General features: G+C 35.0%; 1 protein-coding gene across 10 annotated transcripts in view; it reads left to right on the top strand.

The window, feature by feature from the left end:
- The window catches only part of LOC121319909 (voltage-dependent calcium channel subunit alpha-2/delta-1-like), a 143,716-nt gene that overhangs the window by 95,680 nt on the left and 21,776 nt on the right, over nucleotides 1-26,260 (top strand). For 5 of the 10 annotated variants that reach the window (XM_041257858.1, XM_041257863.1, XM_041257856.1 and 2 more), the window contains 10 exons: nucleotides 2,497-2,655; nucleotides 6,448-6,552; nucleotides 7,871-7,949; nucleotides 8,355-8,404; nucleotides 9,111-9,200; nucleotides 14,912-15,001; nucleotides 15,423-15,497; nucleotides 15,811-15,885; nucleotides 19,008-19,064; nucleotides 23,744-23,815. In XM_041257858.1, the coding sequence (XP_041113792.1) occupies nucleotides 2,497-2,655; nucleotides 6,448-6,552; nucleotides 7,871-7,949; nucleotides 8,355-8,404; nucleotides 9,111-9,200; nucleotides 14,912-15,001; nucleotides 15,423-15,497; nucleotides 15,811-15,885; nucleotides 19,008-19,064; nucleotides 23,744-23,815 (852 nt within the window). Of the gene's footprint in view, nucleotides 1-2,496; nucleotides 2,656-6,447; nucleotides 6,553-7,870; nucleotides 7,950-8,354; nucleotides 8,405-9,110; nucleotides 9,201-14,911; nucleotides 15,002-15,422; nucleotides 15,498-15,810; nucleotides 15,886-18,062; nucleotides 18,117-19,007; nucleotides 19,065-23,743; nucleotides 23,816-26,260 lie in introns of all 10 variants that reach the window. The other 5 variants (XM_041257860.1, XM_041257861.1, XM_041257866.1 and 2 more) reach the window with 2 other exon arrangements.

Below are 26,260 nucleotides of genomic sequence, written 5' to 3'. Positions count from 1 at the left end.
ACACATTTTTTTCTCTACTTTAAACTTCCAAAAATATATATGGATTAGTGCCACTGAGACTTAAACAGCCTTACCTGTTCCATTCACTGTTCTATGCCCATTAGAGAAACAGTTTCTAATAGACACTCCAGCAGTAAGTCCAGACAAAACAATTGCAAAACCTCCAGCATATTAAAACGCTTTGCATAACAAATATTAAGCAATATAGTTGAAGTATTCTAATATAGTGCTATGTATTCTGTTTAAAAAGGTGCTGCTAGGGTAGTGATTCCCTTTCACAATAATACAAGCTGCATTTCCAAGCTTCATTTGACCTCATCTGTACCAATCAGTGGCAATAAAGTTCCTTATTGAGTGATTTAAAATCTGGTTGGAGGTTCATTTTCCTTTCATCCAAGGAGCTGACAGTTTTACTCACTACAAAACATGTCACTTTTTCAGTTTTTCTTTTTTTTTTCTGATTCACTGCTGCTTGCTGTTCATTTTTTCAGATCGATTGTACGGTGTAATTAACAGTCAGTGATTGCTCCCAGTTAAGCATATCACTGAAATAGAATTTTAAAACAGTGTTTTGTCCTACCTACAAAATGAAAGTGGGTGTAATTAATAAGCAAAGTGAAAGATGTGAATGACTTCTAGGATTGGGACAGATAGTCCCATTGAAGTTATTTTATTGTAGTATCTGAATAGTAAACTGCAGTAATACATGCTAATATTTTGATTTATTGCTGTATTAACCTGTTTGGCATTCATCTCTGTTTTGATACAAACATACAAATATGACTGTAGTTCTCTTGTTACTTCCCTCACAGATAAAAATATGGACATTTCTACAATAAAGGTATAATCCAACTGTGCTTCTAATTTAGCCTATATGCTTGGAAGAGTACACAGAATTTGACTGAGTTCCCCTGGAGGTTAACACCATGATCCTATTACTGTACCCTTGTATATAAAGGGAAACTGGTAAAGCTGGATTTAGTTTCATACAAGGTCTAATCTAATCAGCTCCATTGTAATGCTGCTCATTTTAATATAGGGATCAAAACTAGGTCGCAAAGCTGCGTAGCTTGTGATGCATGGAAAATCCAGTAGCATAACTGTCTATGAAATACCAATGCTACTTGCCACTTATTGGATAAGAGTTGAATGATTGGCACACAATTTAAAGAGCAAGTCATGTGTTTTGTATCTTCCTATTTCATGATGTTTGCAATCGTTATAAGAGGTACTGTATCTTGAATAAAAAGTTTTTAGCTTTTTTTTTTTTTTTCCCCCCTGAATCTGCTTTTCATCTTTTACTTGTCTGGAGAATCCTAAGTGCCGGGTCTGAGCATCCTTTTTAATTCCATCCAAATCATGTGATCTGTCAACGCTGCCAGCTCCACCTACTCAACATATTAACAGACAGAGAGAGCAGGTGGGACTGGCAGAGCTGAAAGGTCACATTGTCACATGGTTTAAATGGCATTTAAGAAGGTTGTTCAGTCCTGGATTCTCTAGACAAGCTTAACATCAGGTAAAGGCAAATATAGAGACAAATGCTAATAACAGTATTAGAGCTCCAGAACCCAAAACCATATACTTTAAAATAGCAATAAACATTGCTATTGACATTTATTGTTGAGGAAAACATATTCATAGGGCTGGGACAAGTCCATTGCACATTCCCAGGCAAGTCTATAACACATTCCCAGGACTAGTTGGCAGATATAAAAGATTCTTGATACAGTGATTTTTTATTTTATTGTGTTTTATTCTGCCTCTGAAGATCTTATTTTGACAGTCAGCTGCCAGATTGAATGTCAGTGAATGTTTGCATGTACTGGAGAGCAGCTGTTTCTACTTTCTGGCACCTTAACTACAGTTGTAAAACACACACACACTTCATTCCAGGTGTCAATTATATATTACCTAACATATGATTACCTATTGAATTTATGCATAAATTAGCTGCAGAAACTATGGTGTGTATAGGGACCAAATAATATGAATTGAAAATAATGACCTGAAGCACTACTTTGTATTTGCTAATGCATTACCAGCATTCTCTTTCATCAGGTATTATAGTTCTTAACACCCAGTCTGAATATAGATGGCAGGCCTGTATTAGGCTGTTCTCCAGGCCGCCAGCACCTGCCCATTAGTTTGCCAGCTCATTAGGAGTTTAAAACGTGCAGAGATTGATCAAAGATAGGACAGAAAACACTGTACAGACATGCTGATGCGCCACACACACATCTAATTAATCAGCACACTTTGAGGGGAAACATGTTTGTGACAAGAAGAAATGGACCTTGTAGAGATAAGAAATTGTTAATAGTCCACCTTAAATCACTTGGGATATGTTTAAAAAAAAAAAAAAGCTCTCTGATTTCAATAGACTGTAAGGTTTAAGAGCCCGGTAGCTGGTGTTTCTGATTCCAATGAACCCATATGACTCAAGCTGTAGACACAGTACTGAAACACATTCTCTTTGTTTTTTCTCTGTTTTAGTTCAACAACGATGCCAAGAATGTCAGTTGCTTCACCCATCTTGTTCAAGCCAACGTCCGCAATAAGAAGGTGCTGAAAGATGCAGTTCATAAAATCTTAGCAAAGGGAATCACAGATTACAAAAAGGGCTTCAGCTTTGCCTTTGAACAGCTGTCAAATGTAAGTGTTACAGGGTTGCTTTAGTGGTCGCTTGACATTTCCCATTGGGAGCTTTCTTGAAATGAATGCCAGAAATAAATGTACTCATTTTTAGGGCAGCATATATATATATATATATATATATATATATATATATATATATATATATATATATATATATATATATATATATATATATATTTTTTTTTTTTTTTTTTTTTAAGTTAAAGAAGCTTAAGTTAAACACCTATTTTGTGATCATTATTTTAAGCATGCCATATACAGTGGCTCTCAAAAGTATTCACCCCCTTGGACTTTTACACATTTTATTGTGTTACAACATGGAATCAAAATGGATTTAATTAGGAATTTTTGCCACTGATCAACACAAAAAAAGTCCATAATGTCAAAGTGAAAAATAAAATCTACAAATTGTTCTAAATTAATTACAAATACAAAACAGAAAATAATTGATTTCATAAGTATTCACCCCCTTGAGTCAATATTTGGTAGAGGCACCTTTGGCAGCAATTACAGCCATGAGTCTATTTGGTTAAGTCTCTACCAGCTTTGCACATCTGGACACTACAATTTTTGCCCATTTGTCTTTGCAAAATTGCTCAAACTCCATCAAGTTGGATGGGGACCTTTGGTGAATAGCAATTTTCAACTCTTTCCACATATTCTCAATTGGATTGAGGTCCGTTCTTTGACTGAGCCACTCCAGGACATTGACCTTTTTGTTTTTAAGCCACTCCAGTGTGGCTTTGGCTGTATGTTTGGCATCATTGTCCTGCTGGAAGATGAATCTTCTCCCATGTCTCAGATTTCTGCAGGTTTTCCTGCAGGATTTCTCTGTACTTTGCTGCATCCATTTTGCCCTCTATCTTCACAAGCTTTCCAGGCCTTGATGCAGAGAAGCATCCCATAAGATGATGCTACCACCACCATGATTTACAGTAGGGATGATGTGGGGTGTTAGGCTTGCGCCAAACATAGCTCTTACCGTTTAGGCCAAAAAGCTCTATTTTGGTCTCATCAGACCATAGAATCTTCTTCCACTTGGTCTCAGAGTCTCCCACATGCCTTCTGGCAAACTCTAGCCGAGATTTGATGTGAGTTTTTTTCAACAATGGCTCTCTTTTTGCCACTCTCCCATAAAGGCCAGTTTTGTGAAGCACCCGGGCTGTTGTTGCCAAATACACAGTGTCTCCCAGCTCAGCCGTGAAAGACTGTAACTCCTTTAGATTTGCCATAGGCCTCTTGGTGGCCTCCCTGACTAGTGCCCTTCTTGCCCGGATACTCAGTTTTTGAGGACGGCCTGTGCTAGACAGATTCACAGTTGTGCCATATTCTCTCCATTTCTTAACAATGGACTTTACTGTGCTCCAGGGGATATTCAGTGCCTTGGAAATGTTCTTATGTCCTACCCCTGATTTTGGTGCTTTTGAAGAACCTTGTTCCAGATTTGCTTTGAATGTTCCTTTGTCTTCATGATGTAGTTTTTGTTAGGAAGTGTACTAACCAACTGTGGGACCTCCCAGAGACAGGTATATTTAACCTGAAATCATGTGAAACACCTTAATTGCGCACAAGTGGACTACATTCAACTAATTATGTGACTTCTAAAGACAATTGGTTGCACCAGAGCTTATTTAGGTGTGTCATAGCAAAGGGGGTGAATACTTATGCAATCAATTATTTTCTGTTTTATATTTGTAATTAATTTAGAACAATTTGTAGATTTTATTTTTCAATTTGACGTTACTGACTTTTTTGTGTTGATCAGTGGCAAAAACGCCTAATTAAATCCATTTTGATTCCATGTTGTAACACAATAAAATGTGGAAAAGGCCAAGGGGATGAATACTTTTGAGAGCCACTGTGGTTCCATGTCATCGCCATGTTACCACTGAAATCTTAACAGATGTGTTCATATACTCACTGGTAATAAAAAAGATCAGCTATTGTTTTCAAGATCTCAGAAATACAAGGCATTAAGTTGGCTTAAGTGGCACTGTCAACAATTGTGTGTGTTTTTTTTATTGATCTATTAATTATAGCAAATCAATTCAGTCAAACTCAAAAACAACTACTGTTTGTTTATACAAAAAACAAGCAAAACTATTCCAGAGTATACATCATGCATGATTGTAAAAAGTGCCACCTGCTGGAAAACAATATTATTTCATTAATTGCATTTCTGTTTTGACGAGGTGATACAGGGTCAGCAACTGTCTTCTATGGATTCCTCTATAAAAACAGATTGCCTAAAGACATTTAACCCTTTCTTAACCTGACGTGCTCTGTCTGTTCAGCTATTCAGTTTGCATCCTCTATACCAGTGGTCCTCAAAGTGGTGCCTGCGGGCAAATTCGTGCCCGCGAAGCCAGGCCATCGTGCCCACGGCAGATGTTCTTAAATTATGGGTCATGAACACATTTCTGGCGGGTCATGACGTGGGAAAATATTTGGCAAGTTTTACGCAGCTGTCCAATCATAAGCAAGCAGAGGCCATTCACGGTATGCTGCATGAAAGTTGAAGGCGAGTGATTAGCCAACGGGAAAATGAAAGACCTGGCAGCTGTCCAATCATTTGTGAGCAGAGGCGGGGGGGTTAATTTGCCGACTGTTACTGAGAAAAATAATACATTTGAGTGTTTAGAATTAAATTTTCTATCTCCGATATTTTTTTTTTTATTTCACCAGACAAGGGAAACACCATAGTAGATTTAGTTACGAATCCACTTTCTCTGAATAATTGTATTGGAGATGAGCGATCTTTAAAACAGAGTAGTGTTGACAAATCTGCCAAATTGAAACAAAGCGAGACGCTAGCTACACTTTTTTTAAAATTTTATTTTAGTGTTTATTCGCGGTTATCTGCGGTTAACCTGCGATTCAAAAATATTTGCATTGTGTATTTTATGTAAATTACACTATGAATCCAAATTAACATGTATTTATACTAAAGTAGTACAAAAATGACTACAAAAGATTTAGAAGTGAGTAGTTTTTCGAGATTTACGATTATACTGTATTTACAATATAATCGTAAATCTGAAAAACTACTCACTTCTAAATCTTTTGTAGTCATTTTTGTATTACTTTAGTATAAATACATGTTAATTTGGATTCATATGTTGTTTTTTTCTGACTTTATGTGAACAAAAAGACACACATTTGCCCGTTTTCCCATTGGAAATAGTGATATTTTTAAATATCACTGTCCTGGTCACAAAAGCAAAGTTTGTGGGGAATAATAGCCATTTTCTATACTGTTGAGGCATAAGCAATTAGGAAATAACACTTACTACCCAGGAACAAAAAAATATATATATTTGTTACACGGTGTTATTTAAAGAATAAGCGCAGCACGCACAATTACTGCCTGAGACTTGGCTTTATCAGAGTGAGTCAAGATATCTCCCCTGTCTCATATATATATATATATATATATATATATATATATATAGATATATAGAGAGAGAGAGAGAGAGAGAGAGAGAGAGAGAGAGAGAGAGAGAGAGAGAGAGAGAGAGAGAGAGAGAGAGAGAGAGAAACACATTGTATATTGTCGCGGGAAGGCAGTGTTTAAGATAATAACCTATGCAATAGTCGGCTTGCCCGCAAACAGCAAAGTAAGATCACTTTATGCCCGTGCCAAAATTACTTTGAGTACCACTGCACTATACCATCTAAGATTAAACACAGAGATAATGTTCAAATGTGACTGATATCCAGTCGAGCCATAATATATAGTTTCTTGCAAGGGTTTTCTTTTTAAGGTTTTTACACTTCCGTCCTTTCCAGTTTAATGTCTCTCGAGCCAACTGCAACAAGATCATCATGCTGTTCACTGACGGAGGGGAAGAGCGAGCTCAGGAGATCTTTGAGAAATACAACCCAGAAAAGAAGGTATTGTAGCTAGAGAATCTCAAAACAGTACTTGTGTGAATATAGTAATTGTTACAGCTGTGTATAATGGTATTTAAAATTTCATTCATCCGACTGTTTACATACCCGCCCAAACTCTGTTCCCACCACAGCCGGATATGTGACAAATTACTGTATATTATTATTATTATTATTATTATTATTATTATTATTATTATTATTATTATTATTATTATTATTATTAGTGGTTTCCCCAAAGGCAGTTCTTTGAGGGGAAACTACTCCAATTAATTCTGTGTGTGACTATGTTTAGACATTATACAATCTGTACCACCTTCTGGTGGAAAAGGGTTCCCACCGGTTTCTTGTGTGTATATATATATATATATATATATATATATATATATATATATATATATATATATATATATTGGATGCTTTGAATACATAACAAGTACTATATTTGAAGCAGTGTTACAGCTTTAATTCAAGTTGTGAGACCCCACAATCAGATTATGTACAGCATAGTGGGGTGATGTAATGGACATCACTCCAGCTGAGCCAATCATTTACTTGGCTCAGCCCATGATCAATATGTACCAAAGCAACCTTTTTTTCTGATATCAAAGACATCATATGTCATTTGTGGCCCCTTAATGACAAAGCTTAAAACAAAAAAAATATATAGTGTGCTTCCTTTGTTTCTTTTTTAATATTATATGTACTTCTTAAAAATATTATAAAACACTTTCCAGCAAATGTATTTTGTTTAGCTTATTTCTATACCCCCTTTAGCAATATTATTTCTTTGGACATATGCCCATTTTGAAAAGGGATATTAATTATGGGTGAATGATGAGCAGGCTTGACAACCTTTCTGTGGCTGTGGATGTGAGGACATTGATTGTGTGCTGTAACCAAGGAGATTCATCCTATACAATCACTTTTTCCACTTACAGTATGTTAAAATTGCTGCATACCTTATATGCAGGTGTTGCATATATTGTTTAATTGTTTGCATATATTGTGTAATTGTTTTCCCCAGGATTAAGTGAGTGTACACAGCATGGCATGTAAAGGGCTTTGTGTACAGTCTAGGAATATGGTGCAATGATAGTAGTAAAGTGTTATTATTCACAGCAATGCACACCCTGGGGTGGCAATTATAACATGACAAATATAAAGACATTGAATCATAGACTTAACATTAATTTATATTTAATGTATCATGTTGCAGTTTTTGAACAGTTTGTATTGATTAGACTGACCATTGGCTGTCATTTCTTTTATTATTTTGTTAAAAGGCGATTATAAAATCTTGAATTTCTTGATTCTTTAGGTCCGTGTATTTACATTCTCTGTTGGTCAACACAACTATGATAAAGGCCCAATTCAGTGGATGGCCTGTGCCAATAAAGGTATTTTTCTTTTTTTTCTAGTAAAGCATTTGTAAAAAAAAACTGCTATATACAGTATGTAGTTGTTTGCAAATTTCAAAAAGGCAGCAAATCATACCCTTTAAGTTTGCCAATGCTATACGTAAGCGATCTGTAGCACATACGCAGAGCTTTAAAGTAAAACAAGTAGACAAACACTTTACTAAGTGCTTCAATCTAAACCTACAAGCAGTGCCACACTAAAAAATGCATTATGGCGGCATTTTGCCTAGAGTTTTTACTTACCACAAAATGGCTACAAATTATACATTGTAATAACTTTGTATCTGCTTTCACATTCTGCTGTTAAGCAATATTACTAATTATTACATAATATATCTTCTGGGACAGAGGTATATTTATATATTTCAAAATGTTATTTCATAGGACACTATTATGAAATTCCATCCATTGGAGCCATAAGGATCAACACCCAGGTAACCTTTTATCATATCTTCTGAAAGTACATCATACATATCTTTGGATTCCTGTTGAAATGTCCCAATGACTCTTTCATAGTCGCTCAGTTCTTGAATACCCCTTTCACACAGGCTCAGAAATGGCATTGATGCGGCATTTTGGTCTGTGTGAATTGCCTATACATATATTATATATACTATACTATATTTTATGCCATCTCTGAACTGTCTTGACTCCTGTGTGAAAGGCTATGCCGGCACTGTGCTATAGTGGGAGTGTATTTAAAGTCAGCATCCCTCATGACTGTACACTGGATGTGTTGGGTATTTTTGTCGTTAGTGTTACACACTTTCACTTTATTCAAATACAATCAAGAACGATGTAGTAATTGGAGTCTGTAATAAGTTAAGGAATTATTAACATTTTCCTGGCTGACGAGGAGGTGATCACAAGTAGAAGGGTGGTGCGTGATGTTGTGATTTATGGGTGAATCGCCGTTGCCACGGAAACGATCTGTTGACGGTCAGGTTTGAAAGTTGCACTCACAGGATCTCTTTGGCTGTGTGAAAGGCTGATGATGGTACTCTACAGCCGTAAAATGTGCAATTTGCTGTGTTAATGGGTATTTTAAAGATTTTGAGACCACACAGTAGTGGCATTTGTGTATGAAAGGGGCTTAAGAAGCATGTTAAAGAAAATGTGACAACTGTTTTTTATTCTTAGGAGTACCTTGACGTGTTGGGAAGACCAATGGTGTTGGCTGATAAGAAGGCCAAACAAGTACAATGGACAAATGTGTACCTGGATGCACTGGTATGTGTTTATATACCTGTTTACTTTTCTTTATACACAGCTGTTGAAAGAATGTTTGTCTGAAACATACTGAAATAAATTATATTCTAATCATTTAAACCCTTTGTTTACATTGAAAAAACCTATTTGCATGTTTTTCATTTGTGTGCAGTTATACCTCCTTTCTTATATATATATATATATATATATATATATATATATATATATATATATATATATATATATATATATATATATATATAGTAAACAGGCTGGCCGTAGTTCGGGTTCGTGCCCCTTTAAAAATGTGACCTAGAGAAGAAAATTTAGTTTTTTAGCACTTCCGCACACTTTTATTAAAAAATAAACCAACAAACAAAAACAAAACAAACACCTAGCTCTCATCGAGCACTAACTAAACTATGCCCGTCCCTGACTAACACACAGGACAGCTAAGCTGTTTACCTGATATATAACACCAAAGCAAAACACTAATACACTTGTTTACAAAACCAAATATAGGTTTCCAACAGACCTTAACGACTTGCAGCTGGGCTTTTCACTCCATAGCAGCAACAAGCAAACTGGCTGCTTTCCTTAAATACCCTGCACCTGGCTCTAATTTACAATGATAGCCAGGTGCAGGGGATAATTAACAATACAACAATTAACACAAATATAGTTAAATTAACCAAAAGCAATTAAATTAAACAAAATGTGCATTTTCACATTTTTTTTAGGCAGGGAGGAAAATCTGACCCTCCACCTTGCTATATATATATATATATATATATATATATATATATATATATATATATATATATATATATGAATGAATGAATGAATGTGATATATATATATATTTGTTTGAATGTATATGCTAAATTGTTAGTTTAATCTTATTTCTCACAAAACACATACATTATGGGTCTGATGTAAAGATACGTGCAAAGTGATTTGCGACTGCAAAACATCCATATTGCTGCCAAAAAACGTGTTTAGCTGGCGTAAAGTGGGACCTTAGCGGTCACTAAAAATGTGCGTATGTAAAGAATGATTTTTACCTGCCATTCAGCACCCGTTATCAAATTAGCACTTTGCCATCATTGTCCATTTAAATGATATTGAAATGTATTCAAATGAAGAAAAGAGCAAGGACTTTGTCAGGGATCTAGAATGCTAAGCGGGCGCAAACATTATAATGAGATGTAAGGATTTTCAAAATCAAGGTCACTTTGTTTGGGATGGATTGTCCTGTACGCTTGCCTCTCCAACATTGTCAGCTGTGATGTGGAAGGCGGCCTTCTTCCTCTTCTTGCTGCATGCCTGTGCTGCATTGCAAGTTTCGCTTTTGTTTGACGCCTCAGGTCCTGCCACCTTTTCATCACCTGGTTTACTGTAGAGGACTCTTTGGTAGCATAACTAATGTTGGCTGAGGCTTTTCCAAATAACTTAATTTCAGCTAACTCACCTCACCTGTGGACTATAAGTGCGACCGCTAAGTAGCCCGATGCACAGGCAGCGCTCATTGCGATCCTCATTATCATGATTTCAGCTCATTATTTGTGCATGTTGAGTAATTTGCATTGCTCTTAAACTTACATAGGCCACAGTGCAAAATGATTGCCTGGCCGCTAGGCAATTTGGATTTTGCAGCCGCAATTGTTTGCATTGCGCCAATCCTTACATCAGCCCCTATAAATCTACAGTGTGTAAGAATTTATCTGACAGTCTCTTCTGCTATAGTGATACCAAGTTGCTTTGTCTTTAACACTAGTAATTTGGAATTTTGTTGTAAGGTAAGTGCTGTTGTTTATTTATTGCTTAAAATTGCACAGTGGTGCCCATAAGTGACAACACCCTCATACTATCAAAAGCAAACTTTTTATGTAAATACATAAGTAAGGTGTGTGCTAAACAGGTTTTTCATTTGAATAATCTGCAACCATACATGTGGGAATCTGTTAATTGTCTATCACTTTCCCAGGATTATCTTTTCTGCGATTTTGTCAGTCCCTGTTTAACACAAGCATGATGCAGCATGTGAACTCCATTAAAAACATTCCAATATAGGATGCATACAGTGCATTATGTTTACAGTATGGCAAAGCAAAGCACAATGCTAGTATTGACATAAATATTTTAAAGAAAAAAGTTATAATGAAGATGTTATTACTTATTTGCACCTCTGAAAGTATATAGAAAGGCACACTGAGGTACATCTTGTTCACGAGTACACCATATGGGTGGATGCAGAACATCAAAAACACATTGGGGTCTATTTTAATGATCTAAATATCATTTAACATGTTAACCCAATGAAATGCTAACCACTGTATTTTTAGTGAATTTAAGAGGTCAATAAACCCCTGAAGGAAAAACGCCCGTCAGATTAATTTAGAGTAAGAGGCAGTTGGCTTTAAGATCTGCTGCTGCTTGGATCACTACAATAGACCACATTACTAATATATCCTATTAAATCATTCCAAAATGAATTTGCATAAATGCATATTTGTGCATGTTATTTGTGGCTTGCACCTGTTCCCTTGCAAACCTGGTTGATAATACCTGTTTTGCAAATTTCATATGCCACACCTGTATGAAACTAATTTGTAAGGAGCATGTGTAGATGCACTGGCATGCTCAAGCTTATTACCCTGCCTTATGATTGATAAAGCAGCACAGATCTTAAATTGAAACACTAGGTGGAGCTGTTCAGTAATTTTTCTATTGTATGTAACATTTTCATTGCACTTCTTAAACTTTTATTACTTGTTTGATAAATGTAGAATAAAGATTCAACCATAGTGGTTTACCATTTTGAAATAAAAGGTCATGCTTTATATAAACCTCACTTTAACAGTGACGTCTAAATGATTCTCTCCACTTCAAGCTCCCTAAACGATTCACTCCATTGAGTTAATTCGGAATATCTGTAGATTTACTATTATTAACTGGTAATAGGTTGTTATGGTTCAGGGTATGGTTAGGGTAATGAAAAAAAATCATAATATTGTATAACAACTGTAATTAACAAAAATGTTACCAAATTACTGATTACTGTGTGTTTTTACAAGTTACTTTATGAATTCTGGGAGACAGAAGCAGTCTGACTCTGAGGGGTAGATGTACTAAAGAGTTGCGACAGTCGCAATAGTCGCAAACCAGTTGCAAATGAGTCAGAAGACTAGGGTGAAATGGACTAAACATGTGCAATGCTTTTGGCGACTTTTTAGGGTATGCTTTGCGACAGCAGTTTTTTTTTTATTTATTTTTTGCTGTTCAGCCTTAGATGAATATGTAAATATGTGCGTTCTTGCAGAAATTCGCAAAAAGCAGGTGGAGAGTGGAAATGATATAAAATATCATTATATTAAATATCAAATATTATAATGAGCAATATCAACACTTACAATTTCATCAATTTGTTAAACTTTGAAAGCATGTTTTAAACAGTCGCAATTGTCGCCTTTTCTCGTGCATTGTCCGTTGTGCTCAATGCATTTTTGAGGCGAACACACAAATGCCTATTTTGCCCTAAAAGCAGGGTGTACTTACAAGCCTTAAAAGAAATCCAATGATATTTCTGGTTTCCCCAACGTGTTGGGAGCAATAGACTGCACACATGTGCCGCTAACCCCTCCAGCTTATTCTGAACATCTGTGAAGGAATAGGAAATACTAATGTGCAGGTGGTTTGTAATTGTGCACAATTTAGCACTGCACCACTGACTAACTTAAATACAAACTGACAGTATACATTTAGGTTATAGGCTACTCATGATAATACGAATTAGTGGTATAATGCTACATTTATTGCTGGTCCTTTGTAATTTCTTATTAATGAGAACTGACTGGCCTCCTGTAAGTATCATAACTTGTCAATGAAGCAGAAAGATTTTTTTATTTATTTTACTACTGTACTGTATACTGTATATGTATACTGTACAGATTTATATTTGTACATAATGTAATGTGTTGCCTACCCAAAACACATTAGTGTTATTTCAGCGCAATGATTTATATTTAAAATACATTGAGCACTATAAATGTATGTGTGTGCGATTTTATTGTATTGTTTTTAAACCTGACACCTCCTTAAGTCTGACAAACATATCCGGTTTAGCGAGGGGCTTTTTGGTAGAAAAACCTTTTTTATTTGGGGGTGAAGGTGGGGGCCCCACTACAGAATCTGATGGGATTAAACTGCCTTTCATTATTTATTTGAAAAAATGATGCATGATTCTCACAATGCTAGAGATCTAGCTGAGCTGACACAACATATGTTTAAATTATTATACTGCGGCTCTCTTTATTAAATTATTTTCTCTTAGTACATATGACAAAATGTATACTTTGCAAATTGTTGCAACAGAAAAGCAAATTGCGGTATGTTTGCGCTGCGACTGGCCCATCTTAGTACATCTACCCCTGAATGTGTCACTGAACTTGCCTAAAGCAGATATTACACACACACAGCCACACGCTCCCAGGTCAAATTTCGTAACCACTCTACAAATAAGACAAGCTTTGTTTTAATGCCATTACAATTATAGGGGGGTTCAAATCTGTCATGGCAGTGCCTCACATAGCACTTATAGTCCCGTTCAACTGGGCTGGATTCAAAAGATTAATACGCATCTATCTTCCCAGTAGGATAATCACACAAGAACAAACTTTCAATTCATCCTGTGTCACACATTTGAATTTGAGGCACTTTTTTAGGACAGTTATGGCCCAAAGTTTTGCATCACCTAGAATTTTAGGATGAGACATAATTAAAATAATAATAATAATAAAACACTATATGAACATAATTTAGATATTTTATTTAACATCATGTATCAAAGAACCTACAAGATAATATCATAAAACTACTGGAAGCCATAATAGTAGTGCAGTATTTCATGTTAGATTGTCACATTTTTCATTTTTTTTTCGTTAATTCTATGGAAAACAAAAAAAACGGTATGTAATTCAATATGTTAACGTAACATTGTTCTGCAGGTCTCACTGATGAAGCCAAATGAGTTAACTCTATAGGTGATGCAAACTTTTGGCCAGAGCTTTACAATCATTTTACTGTGCCATGTCTGCATATGGTTACAGTAAATGACTTTCATATCTGAAGAATAATGAGCAGACTTGAGTACTGGTTTAAACCAGTTGCTAGTTACATGCATTTACAAAATGATAGATGTATCTGCTTTTTCATGGTCACCAGGCTGTTGACCTGTTATTGTAACTCACATCTGCCTGTTACTGGAAATAGAAAGGATGTTGTGATAAAACAGCATACAGTTTGCAGCACTCTTTGACATTATCAACTTTTTCCTTTTCAAGTAATTTATAAGAACGAAAACACACATTTTTATTGTATATACAGCAATATTTTATTTTCTCAAAATTTATTTTTATCACTATAATGGCAGCTTCTCAGCTTAATTCATAATAATTATACAGAGTATTGCAGCGTACCATAATGCATTCCTAGATTGCCGAATCCACACCAGATCCACAGTGCTGAGTGCTGCCTCCTGTTGGCAGATCTCTAGATTGTCACAATATTGAATATTCTATTAGCCAACATAATGCTATTCAGTGTTTTTAGCTGAAGTACATGTTTAAAGATGATAATGTAATATTATGACAGAAAATGTGCTAATTGTCCACATTTTCTTGTTTTATCTCTTTGTGTTTGTATGTATTTGTCTCACTTTGTTTGTCCAATAGGAACTTGGTCTTGTTATCACCGGAACGCTGCCAGTCTTCAACAAAACCAAAGAGCTCAAGTCAAGTGAGAAAGGTGCTGTTCCAAGACAGGTGTGAATTGTTTTCTTATTTCATCATGCATTGGTAGCCGATGCAAATGACCTCCATTTATAAACAACCAGAACTGTTATTCAACTGGTGACCAAGGTGTTACATTCCTTTTCGAAAGTGCCACCCTCAGTCACCTCTGTTTATTATATATATATATATATCTTATATATATATATATATATATATATATATATATATATTATATATATAGTATATATTAGTAATCATTTGTAACACCACAGTAATGAGGTGGATAAATCAGTTACAGGTTCAAAGGAAGGTTTTTAGCTCATATAATCCTATGGTCTCCTCGAGTGCCACCGTACATTCAGTGACAGAGCCAACGCTATCGAGGGAAAGAATCCCATGATGACAAGACCAGCTGATACCTAACCACACAGTGTTTTCTTTTAACAAACAGAACCAGCTGATTCTCGGAGTGATGGCAATCGACGTGTCTCTTGAGGACATTAAGAGGCTCACGCCTCGCTTTACAGTAAGTATCAAAACCAGAATGCAGGAAATAAAGAAAAAAACAATGGTTAAACATCAAATAAGTTCAAGGAAAGAAGGGTATGAGTGTGTATCAAAATATGTAATATAATATCAAAGAACAACCTGCTACACAAGGCACTGTAATTCATCAGTTTCAAGTTGACACGAGACTTGCCCCTAATTCAAATGTGGCCTCTGTTATAATAGTGTCTGTAGTTCCAGCTTCAGCAGGTTTAATCTGCCCCAGGGTTTAGAATGATTATGCACATGATGGCTTTGTGATTAATTATAGCATCCTTTCTTTTCCTTTTCAGATTGGCCCAAATGGTTACTATTTTGCAATCGACCCGAATGGCTATGTTTTGCTCCATCCTAACCTTCAACCAAAGGTATGTGAAACTTTTTTTCTGTAAACAGGCAACTCTCTCTGTTTTGTTTTTTTATTATTTATTTTTTCATCAGCAATCAAGTGTACCAATATCGCATGAGCAAATGTTTTCGCTGGCCAGCTATTCATAATTAAAAAATAATTAATGAAGTGTCATGTTTTTTTTAGTAGGAAATCCCAATGCTTCAAAACAAAATATACCACCTTCAGCCACTTCATAACATGTGGTTTAAATTAGAAAACAGAAAGCTCTTATTTTACCATCTGGATGTATATATATATATATAATATTTGGTAAATTATTTCAAAGCTGGTTTTCTGAAGCACATGTAGCTGAATACAGGCGGTATACAGTAGCATTGACAATATAGATTATTATTGGGAAAAATTATTATTTGGGAGCTTAATGGTCTTTTGCACTTGTATCTAACTGTAGTCTTGAGTCTGAATCCATCTCAGGGGCCTGTTTCTATATTGCACTTTCATGAGTTAAAAATTGATAAGCGTTCAACAGCATATGGCTCTTAAAAGAGTTTATACAATTTTTTTTTCGGTATATAATATACCATGTCGAAATCCTTGTCGTGTTTAAACGTGAAAGGTAATGTGCGTTAGGTAAGGGCAGAACATTTGAGTATTTTTACCTCTTAAATTATTGAGATTTGCTTTTTTAAAACGCAGTTATTGCAGTTAAAGGAATGTGAAATCCCATATTTCTCTCCATCGCTAATGTGCATCACTGCATGTACTCGCACTCCTGCATGCACAATAAGTTCTGAGAATGAGTCGTTTTAGCATGTACAGCATGACACAATTTGAAGTATCAAAATTTGAAATATTCATATCAAGAAACACACCATTTGTAGTTCCCATTTGCCTTGCTGTCAAAAAATAAATTTCTGATATCATAAAATCACTTTTTTTTTTAAACTTTTGATATCAAAGATGGTGTAATCAATATCAGTTGGTTGCTGATATTAAAAACTTGTTTACTTTTCAGTCACTTATATATATATGTGTGTGTGTGTGTGTGTGTGTGTGTATATGTGTATATATATATATATATATATATATATATATATATATATATATATATATATATAGGTAAAACAGGCCCCAGGTCATCACAGGCCAGGTCATCACAGCATAACAAATGTCATTTTAGCAAGTCTCATTTGGTTTAAATGTATTGAACATTTTATTGTGAATGACTATGAGAATAAAAGCAGCAGCACTAGGTTACATGCATTGTGGTGGATTTCAAGTAAAAATTGAAAGCACGCTGATTTGGGCAGTTCTTATCAATACCCACATTCTAGTGGATTTTTTTAAGGGCTGCATGTTTTTTTTATGATACATATATTGCCATGGTCCATAAAAGTAACATGTATGACATTAAAGGGGGTTTCCTAATTATATAACAATTGTCATCTGAAATTCAAATGGGTTTTCTAGTGAAACATCTCATGAAGTATGATGACAAAGTTACTTTGCTTTTGCTATGTTCTAAAACTGCAACATTATTAGTAATAAAACTAGTCTTAAATGCCATATGCTAATCTAGTTGCCTACATGTCTAGTATCTGACAATTTAAATGGTATATTGTCTATTAGACAGTAATTTAATTGTTAGGGTATTTTTACCCTAACATACATTGCATATAACATCTTGAGGGAAAGCCACAATTATATTCGGGCGTGTTATGGCTCCTGTAATGCTTAAGTACTTGTCTTAAATAAGATATCACAGTGATATGGTTTTGAAATGCTCACATGATGGTAATATTCACGGAAAAGATACATGTACGGCTGGTTTTACAGACCCTGATTAGAAGGATTTTTTTATTAATTGGAATTGCAATGATTATTTGATTCAAATGTTTAATAACCAGTGTGGTGTGCTGTGTGCTGTAGGGATTGGTACATGATTCATTTAAGCTTATGCGTAGTTACAAAGGCAGCTGTGTATAAGTGTCACAATCATATTCTGTGCTGTATGCATTTTCATGTTCATATATTGCCTGTTCAGCAGAACCAGACAACATGTAGGGTGGGTATAATGTGACATGACATAGCACTAGTAGCTGCCTTTGAACTACCACACTAACTACAGTAGTATGTAAATGAAGTGGCTATTTATAATCATACTAACCAACATAACTTTTACTCTTTCGTTAGAAAAGGATCCGTAGGCTCAAACGTAAAAACAAATATGCATTAACCTTCAAGGAGGTGAGAGTGTGCCGTAGGGTTAGTTAGCTGCCATAATTTTGGGATTATAATCTTTAAATTCACAACTAAATTTCTAACATGAAAGTTGTTTTTTTGGTTTTATTTTGTTGTTGTTTTGTTTGGTTTTTGCAGTGGAAACTTCTGTTGATAAAGACAAAAATCTGAACTGTATATGAAAACCCACAGATGAAGAACTAGTGCTCCCGAAAATAGCTATTTTTTGTTCTATCTATCATTACTTTCAGTAAAAGGGAGGATTGAGAGTGAAGAATAGTGAGTTGTTATAGTAAGTGAGGTAAAATAGCTAGACATTTTTTTGGTAGTATTTATATTATTTCAGCTCAGTCACTTACAAATGTAGTACTTAGAGTGAGTTAAAACAGGGTTTAGTGCAGTATTTTAATCCCAGCATACACTAGATTAAACGACTTGCATTGGCATGAGTGAGATAAAACAGAGCCCTTTATTTAAAATGTTAACTGTATTGGATGAACTACAGTGCATCATATCAATCACGGAAGTCATGTAGGTCTGCCGGATGCTGTAAGTGACGGTTTTAAGAACATAAGAATTTTCCGTTAATGTCGTGTGAATGAAAGTGAATGGATCAGAATATTTGAAAGACATTTTTTTAAAGTATCTTGTATTGTGCAGAGCCTTTGCAAACTAATCCCAACATTATGGCACATTTAGACGCTACTCTATTCTATCTCAGTAGACAGCATGGTTTTACACTTTTCAAACTTTTAGTTTTTTCAATTAGTTTTAACCTGCTTGGCCAGTTTGAGGCATGTTACATGGAAAATGTGAATTTCTCGGTACAGGTTAAATGTACTTAATAACAACAAGAGGGGCAATATTTACATGGGTATTACTTTTTCATTAACTCAGACGATTGGTGTAGGCATCCCAAAGATTTATACGGGAAAACGGAAGCCTGTTTTCCAGGTAATGGTGGATAAAAGGTGGGGTTAGCGCTACTGAAGCTAAATTTGCTAAAAGAGCTTTTGACCTACCTAATTTTAGGAAGTCAATAAATAAAGCCCAAAAGCATGAGAGTGCAGCTTGCCAAGATATGTTTTTAAAACCCAAATCCAAAATCCTATCATTGGCTTTGTTTACATGCAGCTTAGAAACTCCACATTCTGTCTGTGTTGTGAGAATATGACGTAGCACACACGTGCTGTGTCACGCACATTCCTCACGCTTTAGCAATTGCGTGGTCAAAAACATATATGGCTAAAAAGGGTTGAGAAATCATCTTCTCATGCTAAAAAGTCACACAAATTAACTAAAAACTTTTTATTTTTATGTTTGCATGTAAACTAAGCTATTGTTTACAACAGTGGGGTGTAGATCTGACAAAAAATGTAAATATGCTGTTTGTTATCTACATTATACTCTTCAATAGTTTTATAATCATTTGTAGTTTTAAATCTAATATTTAAAAAAACAAAACAAAACAAAAAAAAAACAATGTATTCTCCACTGATGAAACATGAATCCCCTGCCTTACAACTGAATGTTTTAACATGCATTTAACAAGCTGTTAGTTCTTCCCTCATGTGCTGATGACTGCAGGTTTAAATGCTGATATTCTGATATAGTTGTCTTGGGCTATGTTAAGTCTGCCAGTATTGTCAGCACTTACCGTAACATACTCCACCTTTAATCATAGCAGGGGAAATATCTGACAAGTCTTTGGTATCCCTGTAAGAGCTGACTTCCCCTTGTTTATCCAAATAAATAGTCTCAAAATGATGTAAAACCAGCTGCTCTAGCAGGCAGCTTTTATAGCAGGACTGCTGCATGTAGTTGAGCATCATAGGATATGTAGGCTCTGTACAAGAGAATGCAGGATAACTAGATTTTAAATTAGCTCTTTAGCAAATTGGGCATTGTTGGTAATGTGCTTGTCCAATCGCTGCCTTGCAATTGCTGTTCTAGTATGTAGGTTAAATGCATTAAATGATGTTCCCGGTATTAATGTGCAAACCTTTTAGATTATATATACAGACTTATCACCGCACCCCACATATTGTTTAAACCTCACGCCATGTTAAGGTAATGTTGTAATTCATTTTGACATCAATGTTTTACATTGATTATCAAAACTGTATTTGTTTAAAAGAGAAATATATGACCTAGCTGAGAATCAACCCCAGTGCTTTTTAAATTTCCCAGCACCAGTATGATTATATATTTCTCTCTTACAGACATTAGATCATAATTGGTGATATGCCTACATATGGTTATACATCATTAATGTAAATATACTTCCAGTTCAAGTTGAAGTTTGTATGTAAGTGATTGCGTGATAATGAATATGTTCAAATCAAACATTTCAAAGCATTATTCAGAAATATATTTCCTTCTAAAATACATTTATCCACAATTTCTCAGACAAAATTTTCCTTGTAGCATCAATAAAATTAGTCATGAGATGGATGTTTCTTTCTTTCCCAGCGAGGATAATATAATGGGGTATGTGCCTGTAATGCTGATAATGGCAAACTTCAAAAAGTGAATATATATAAATCATACAAAACTACTTCTTACTTTAACTTAGCTGGTAACAAATGCATCCTATTTCACCTCTTGGGCCCACCTCAAATCTCATATATAACTTTAAGCACTCTAATGACAAACCCCTCTGATTAATAAACAAATAATGAACTTAAGCAATTCTTTGTGAAATAGTTTTCTCGATTTTAAGGCGATGCGTGTTAGTTGTTGTGCCCTGTGTTTTCATCAAAATTGTCAATATCTGACTTTCTGTGCAGAATGTTGTTTTTCAAGTTCGTGGTTGGACACTGTCTGCTGAGTTGTGATTAACAGAGGCATTTAGACTTAAACATTAAAGTAACTGTACCTAACTCAAATGTGCAGTTTTCAGAGAAATGTTTTTCATTTTCATTTTCAAATGTATTATTTAGTATTACACTAAGTTAAGTAAGTATGTGTTTGTAAGCAATGATTTTAGACTGTCTGGCACTTCCTGTATCATTTCACTTAGAAGGTGGAATTTCCCCCAGCCCTTTAGTTGCCTCCTCTTTTGACTGACATGCTTTCAGCCAGTAACATGTTTTAAAATAAAAGTACATGTGTTTCCTTAAAAACTGCACATTTGATATTTATGTAGGTATTGGAAGTGTAAAATGTATAAGCTGTATGGAATTACTTTAAGAGTGACATTAATAAGATCTGCCACTATTCAGATAATTACAATACTGCCCAGTGACACAGATGATCTAATATAATTATTCTCACATATTCTCTGTATTGACACTATACCATAGAAACAAACAAACAAACAAACAAAAAACATTAAGAGCGTTGTGGTGATATGATGTTATTTTAATAACAATAATGTAAAGTAGCAAATTGGTAATTGCAAGTCAATTCTTATCAAGTAAGTTTGCGATGGAAAAATCTTTCAATATTGGAGGTTGGGAAGGGGAGAGGGTAAAAAAAAAAACAATCTTGTGTGATAAATTGAGAAATCAGTGGAATTTATTCAGTGTTTTTTCTTTCTCTATCTGAAGTGGTTTGATTTGAGTTGTGTGGTGCATGCAATGTGTGCCTTTTAATGTCTGTGTGTTGTTTGATTATTATTATAAGCAACGCTTTATTATTCAATCTCATCTTTATGCAAATCATGTATATCTAACAAATTTCCATGAATACGTTGCAACAGTCAGTATTATGTCGTCTAAGTTAGGACTGTATAAATACTAATAAATAACAAAAAAAAAAAAAAAAAATATATATATATATATATATATATATATATATATATATTATATATATATATATATAATATCTATATATATATATATATTATATATAACATAATATATATACTATAGTCTTAGATGATTAAAATAATTAATAATAATATAACTAATCATCATCATTCATCATCATCATCATAAATTTACTATATGAAATATCCCAAAAAAAAATCTCCGTCAAATCTACAGGGGGGTTTTTTTTACGAAACTAAAAGATGTCCCCTGAGCTTTGATTTTCAGGATTATTTTAATGTTTTTTTTTTTTTTTTTTTTTAAATCCTTATTTAATCCTTCAGTTATCTGTTGAAAGCTACAATATAGAACATACAGTGACAGTGTTGTTAGGTGTTCATTTTATTTGCCTCTAACTGTTTTGTTTTTCCCCTTTCCATGACCGGGTTGTATGGATGCGGACCTCTACCTTCCTGACCCATTTCTGCCATATCCATCATATCATGCATGCTGCTTGGTCTGGTCTTGCTTTGCTTATCCACTGCTTGTAAGATTCCGTGATTCCATTGCTCTGCCTTGGTACTACTTATGTTTTCTCATTAAATGTTTTTTCTTTTCCAAACATTATTTTACGAACTTCATCTTGAAAACATTGTTAGTTTTAGTTTATGTATATTGTAGGCCGTGATGTTATTTAGCAAAAACAGTAAATGAAAAGGCATTCGTTACAAACCTATATTGGTATGATTTGGTTATCTAAATTCAGGGTCCATTTTAATGATCTAACCGGAAGGTAGCACAATAACAAATGGGAACAAAACTACAGCGATTATTGTTTGCTTGCAAAAGAGATTTGATGGTGATTATTTAGGCAGCCTAAATTCCAAGTTGTTAAGGAAAGGTGAGGACACATCTGTTGTCTAGAGCTGTGCTATTTCTAGAGATCATGTTACACAGGTCATGTGCAGCAGTCATTGGCTTTTCAACCTGCGCAGTACAAGCTCTAACTAGCTTTTCTGTATTAACCTGCTTTCTGAAAGCAAAATATTGTGTTGTATAGTATGTCTTGTGCTGTTGTTAGAGGGATGAAAAGTCTGAATACCGTAAGTCAAATTCCGGATCTCTTAAAATGGTTTAATATACAGTAATGGCAAAATATTTTTTAGTACTACTGTATACTGTTTATCAGAGAGAATCTAAATAACATGAAAATGATTGCTCAGCTTTTCCATTCCTTTCATATACAGTGATGCATTTGCTGAAAGGCTATTTGAAGTTGATGGGCTATGCATTTTATTCACAATAAATATACAGTACCTTTATACAATTCTGCATAAAGAGCACCATCATACATTTTCTTTTTTTGGAGTTCAGTCATTGTGACCATTTTATTTATGTAAAAACATAGCATTTACTATCATCTGGAAGAAACTGTTATTTATATTAGAATTTGTATCTACTTAACGTGAGTGCATCTCTGTTAAATTCATATATATATATATATATATATATATATATATATATATATATACTAATATATAATATATATATATATATATATATATATTATGAAATTCACGGCCACCCTTGTGTAAATACATCTATAAATGTATGTATACAAGGTTGGCAGTAATCTGCAGTAATTCTCACCTATATTTAAGTAAACCAAACAGTTAATGTCAAGTAGAAATTGTTTAGGCAGATTTAAATTTTAAAAAAAAAAGGATATGGTTCTGATGTTAAACAAAAACAGGCGTACAAACTGTCTAATGAAAATGAAACTCTAATGAAACTAGTCTGCCAAGGCCCTGCTATCAATGCAGAATGTTTTATAAAAATTTTTAAAATTATTCTTCCAACATCTATCCCCTTCTTCTTTAGAATCCCAAATTTCAGGAGCCGGTTACACTGGATTTTCTGGATGCTGAACTGGAGAATGATGTCAAAGTGGAGGTATGAAAGCCCTACAGCTATGGCAAAACGTTTTGCGTCACCCTGTAGAAATAACTACTGTTGCTTCACATAGTTGAACGAAACCTGCTAAACGTTAACATATTGAATTACATCCCGCGTTTTGTATTTTTCCATATACTTAACATAAATGTGACATTTCAGAATTTAACATGAACTAATATTATGGCTTCTGGTAATATTATTTTTGTAATTTCTTTGCTTACATGATGTTAAATGAAAGATCTCAATTATCATCATATAGTTGTTTTTTTTTTTTTTTTTTAAAATGAATTCACAATCTTAAAATTCTAAGTAATGCAAAATGTTTGGCCATAGCTGTAGAGCCTAAGGTGTGTGTACTAAATCAGCATGTGCAAGGACTCTGATTAATTTAGTAGGAATCCTCTTTCTGTATACTAAACTGTAAGATACCAGCTGTGCATCATGTACTAGTTGTAAGATGGACCTTAAAGAGTAAGTAGCAGGGTTCCGAAAAATATGGCGTTATGTACGTCCCCACATGTTGCTACATCTGTTTAAATAACATACCTGTATTTGTCTTGTTATTGTTAACATCCTGACAACGTTCTACACTTAAGTCTGTTTCAAAATGGCCACTCTGGGGTTTGAGATCTGTCCTCTAAATCACTGTAGAAAGAAGATTTAAAAAAAAAAAAAGAAACAAGTGCTCTGGATTTTCTGTGCTGTACCACATCATGGATCGTTATTGCTGTGTTACCTTTTTGACAGGGTGGACAATAATCCTTACACTGTCAGTGCACTAGAGCGGACATTTTGAAAAGAGCTTTGAAACAGACTTTAAAGTTATAAGTGTAAAAAGTTGTCAGGATGTTAACAATGAAAAGAACAATTACAGGTAGGTTATTTATACAGTTGTGGCAACACGTGGGTACCTGTAACGCTATATTTTTCCGAACCGTGCTACTTACTCTTTAAGAATTCACTGGCGTATGTAAGTTTGGTTATTAATAATAGACACAGTCAGTAAATGTAGTATACAGGGAAATATACAGTGCCTTGCAAAAGTGTTCAGACCCCTGACCAATTCCCTCATATTACTGAATTACAAATGGTCCATTGAAATTTCGTTCTGTTTGATATTTTATTTTTAAACAACTTAAACTCAAAATCAATTATTGTAAAGTGACATTGGTTTTATGTTGGGAAATATTTTTAAGAAAAATAAAAAACTGAAATATCTTGCTTGCATAAGTATTCAACCCCCACACATTAATATTTGGTAGAGCCACCTTTCACTGCAATAACAGCTTTGAGTCTTTTGGGGTAAGTATGTACCAGCTTTGCACACAGTGTCGGAGTGATTTTGGCCCATTCTTCTTGGCAGATTTGCTCCAGGTTGTTCAGGTTGGTAGGACGACGCTTGTGGACTGCAATTTTCAAATAGTGCCACAGATTCTCACTGGGATTGAAATCAGGACTTTGACTGGGCCACTGTAGGACATTCACCTTTTTGTTCTTGGGCTACTCCAATGTTGCTTTGGCCTTGTGCTCATTGTCCTGCTGAAAGGTGAATTTCCTCCCAAGCTTCAGTTTTTTAGCAGCATTTTCCTGTATTTTGCTCCATCAATTTTTCCTTCAATTGTAACAAGATGCCCAGTCCCTGCTGATAAGAAGCATCCCCACAGCATGATGCTGCCACCACCATACTTCACTGTAGGGATGGTGTGCCTTGAGGCATGGGCAGTTAGGTTTGCGCCACACATATTGCTTTGAGTTTTGGCCAAAAAGCTCTATCTTGGTCTCATCTGACCACAAAACCTTTTCCCACATCACAGCTGGGTCACTCTCATGCTTTCTGGCAAACTCCAGACGTGCTTTCAGATGGTACTTTTTGAGTAACGGCTTTCTTTCTTGCCACCCTCCCATACAGGCCAGTGTTATGCAGAGCTCTTGATATGGTTGACTGGTGCACCATTACTCCACTCCCAGCCAGTGAACTCTGTAGCTCCTTCAAAGTGATTGTTGGCCTCTCTGTGGCTTCTCTCACAAGTCTCCTTCTTGTTTGAGTGCTGAGTTTTGAGGGACGGCCTTTTCTTGGCAGTGCCTGGGTGGTGTGATGCAGCTTCCACTTCCTGATTATTGATCCAACTGTGCTCACTGGGATATCCAAACACTTGGATATTATTTTGTACCCTTTCCCTAATCTATGCATTTGTATTACTTTATCTCTAACTTCTGTAGAATGCTGTTTGGTCTTTATTTTCCTTCGGATTCACAGCCTTACCAATGATCCTTCAACAGTGGGGTTTTTATCCAGAAAATGTGACAGCAACTTTAATGGTTCCCAGGTGGAGGCCAATGGTAATGTAATTGTGTCCTCGTTAGGGCAATTTCTTTCATCGGTGCAAACTGGGAGCTTCCACAGCACAGGGGTTGAATACTTATGCAAGCAAGATATTTCAG

Source organism: Polyodon spathula, chromosome 8 (assembly GCF_017654505.1).
Source record: "Polyodon spathula isolate WHYD16114869_AA chromosome 8, ASM1765450v1, whole genome shotgun sequence".
Classification (NCBI taxonomy): domain Eukaryota; kingdom Metazoa; phylum Chordata; class Actinopteri; order Acipenseriformes; family Polyodontidae; genus Polyodon; species Polyodon spathula.
Note: the sequence above shows the minus strand (reverse complement) of the source record. Positions and strands in the feature narration are given on the sequence as shown.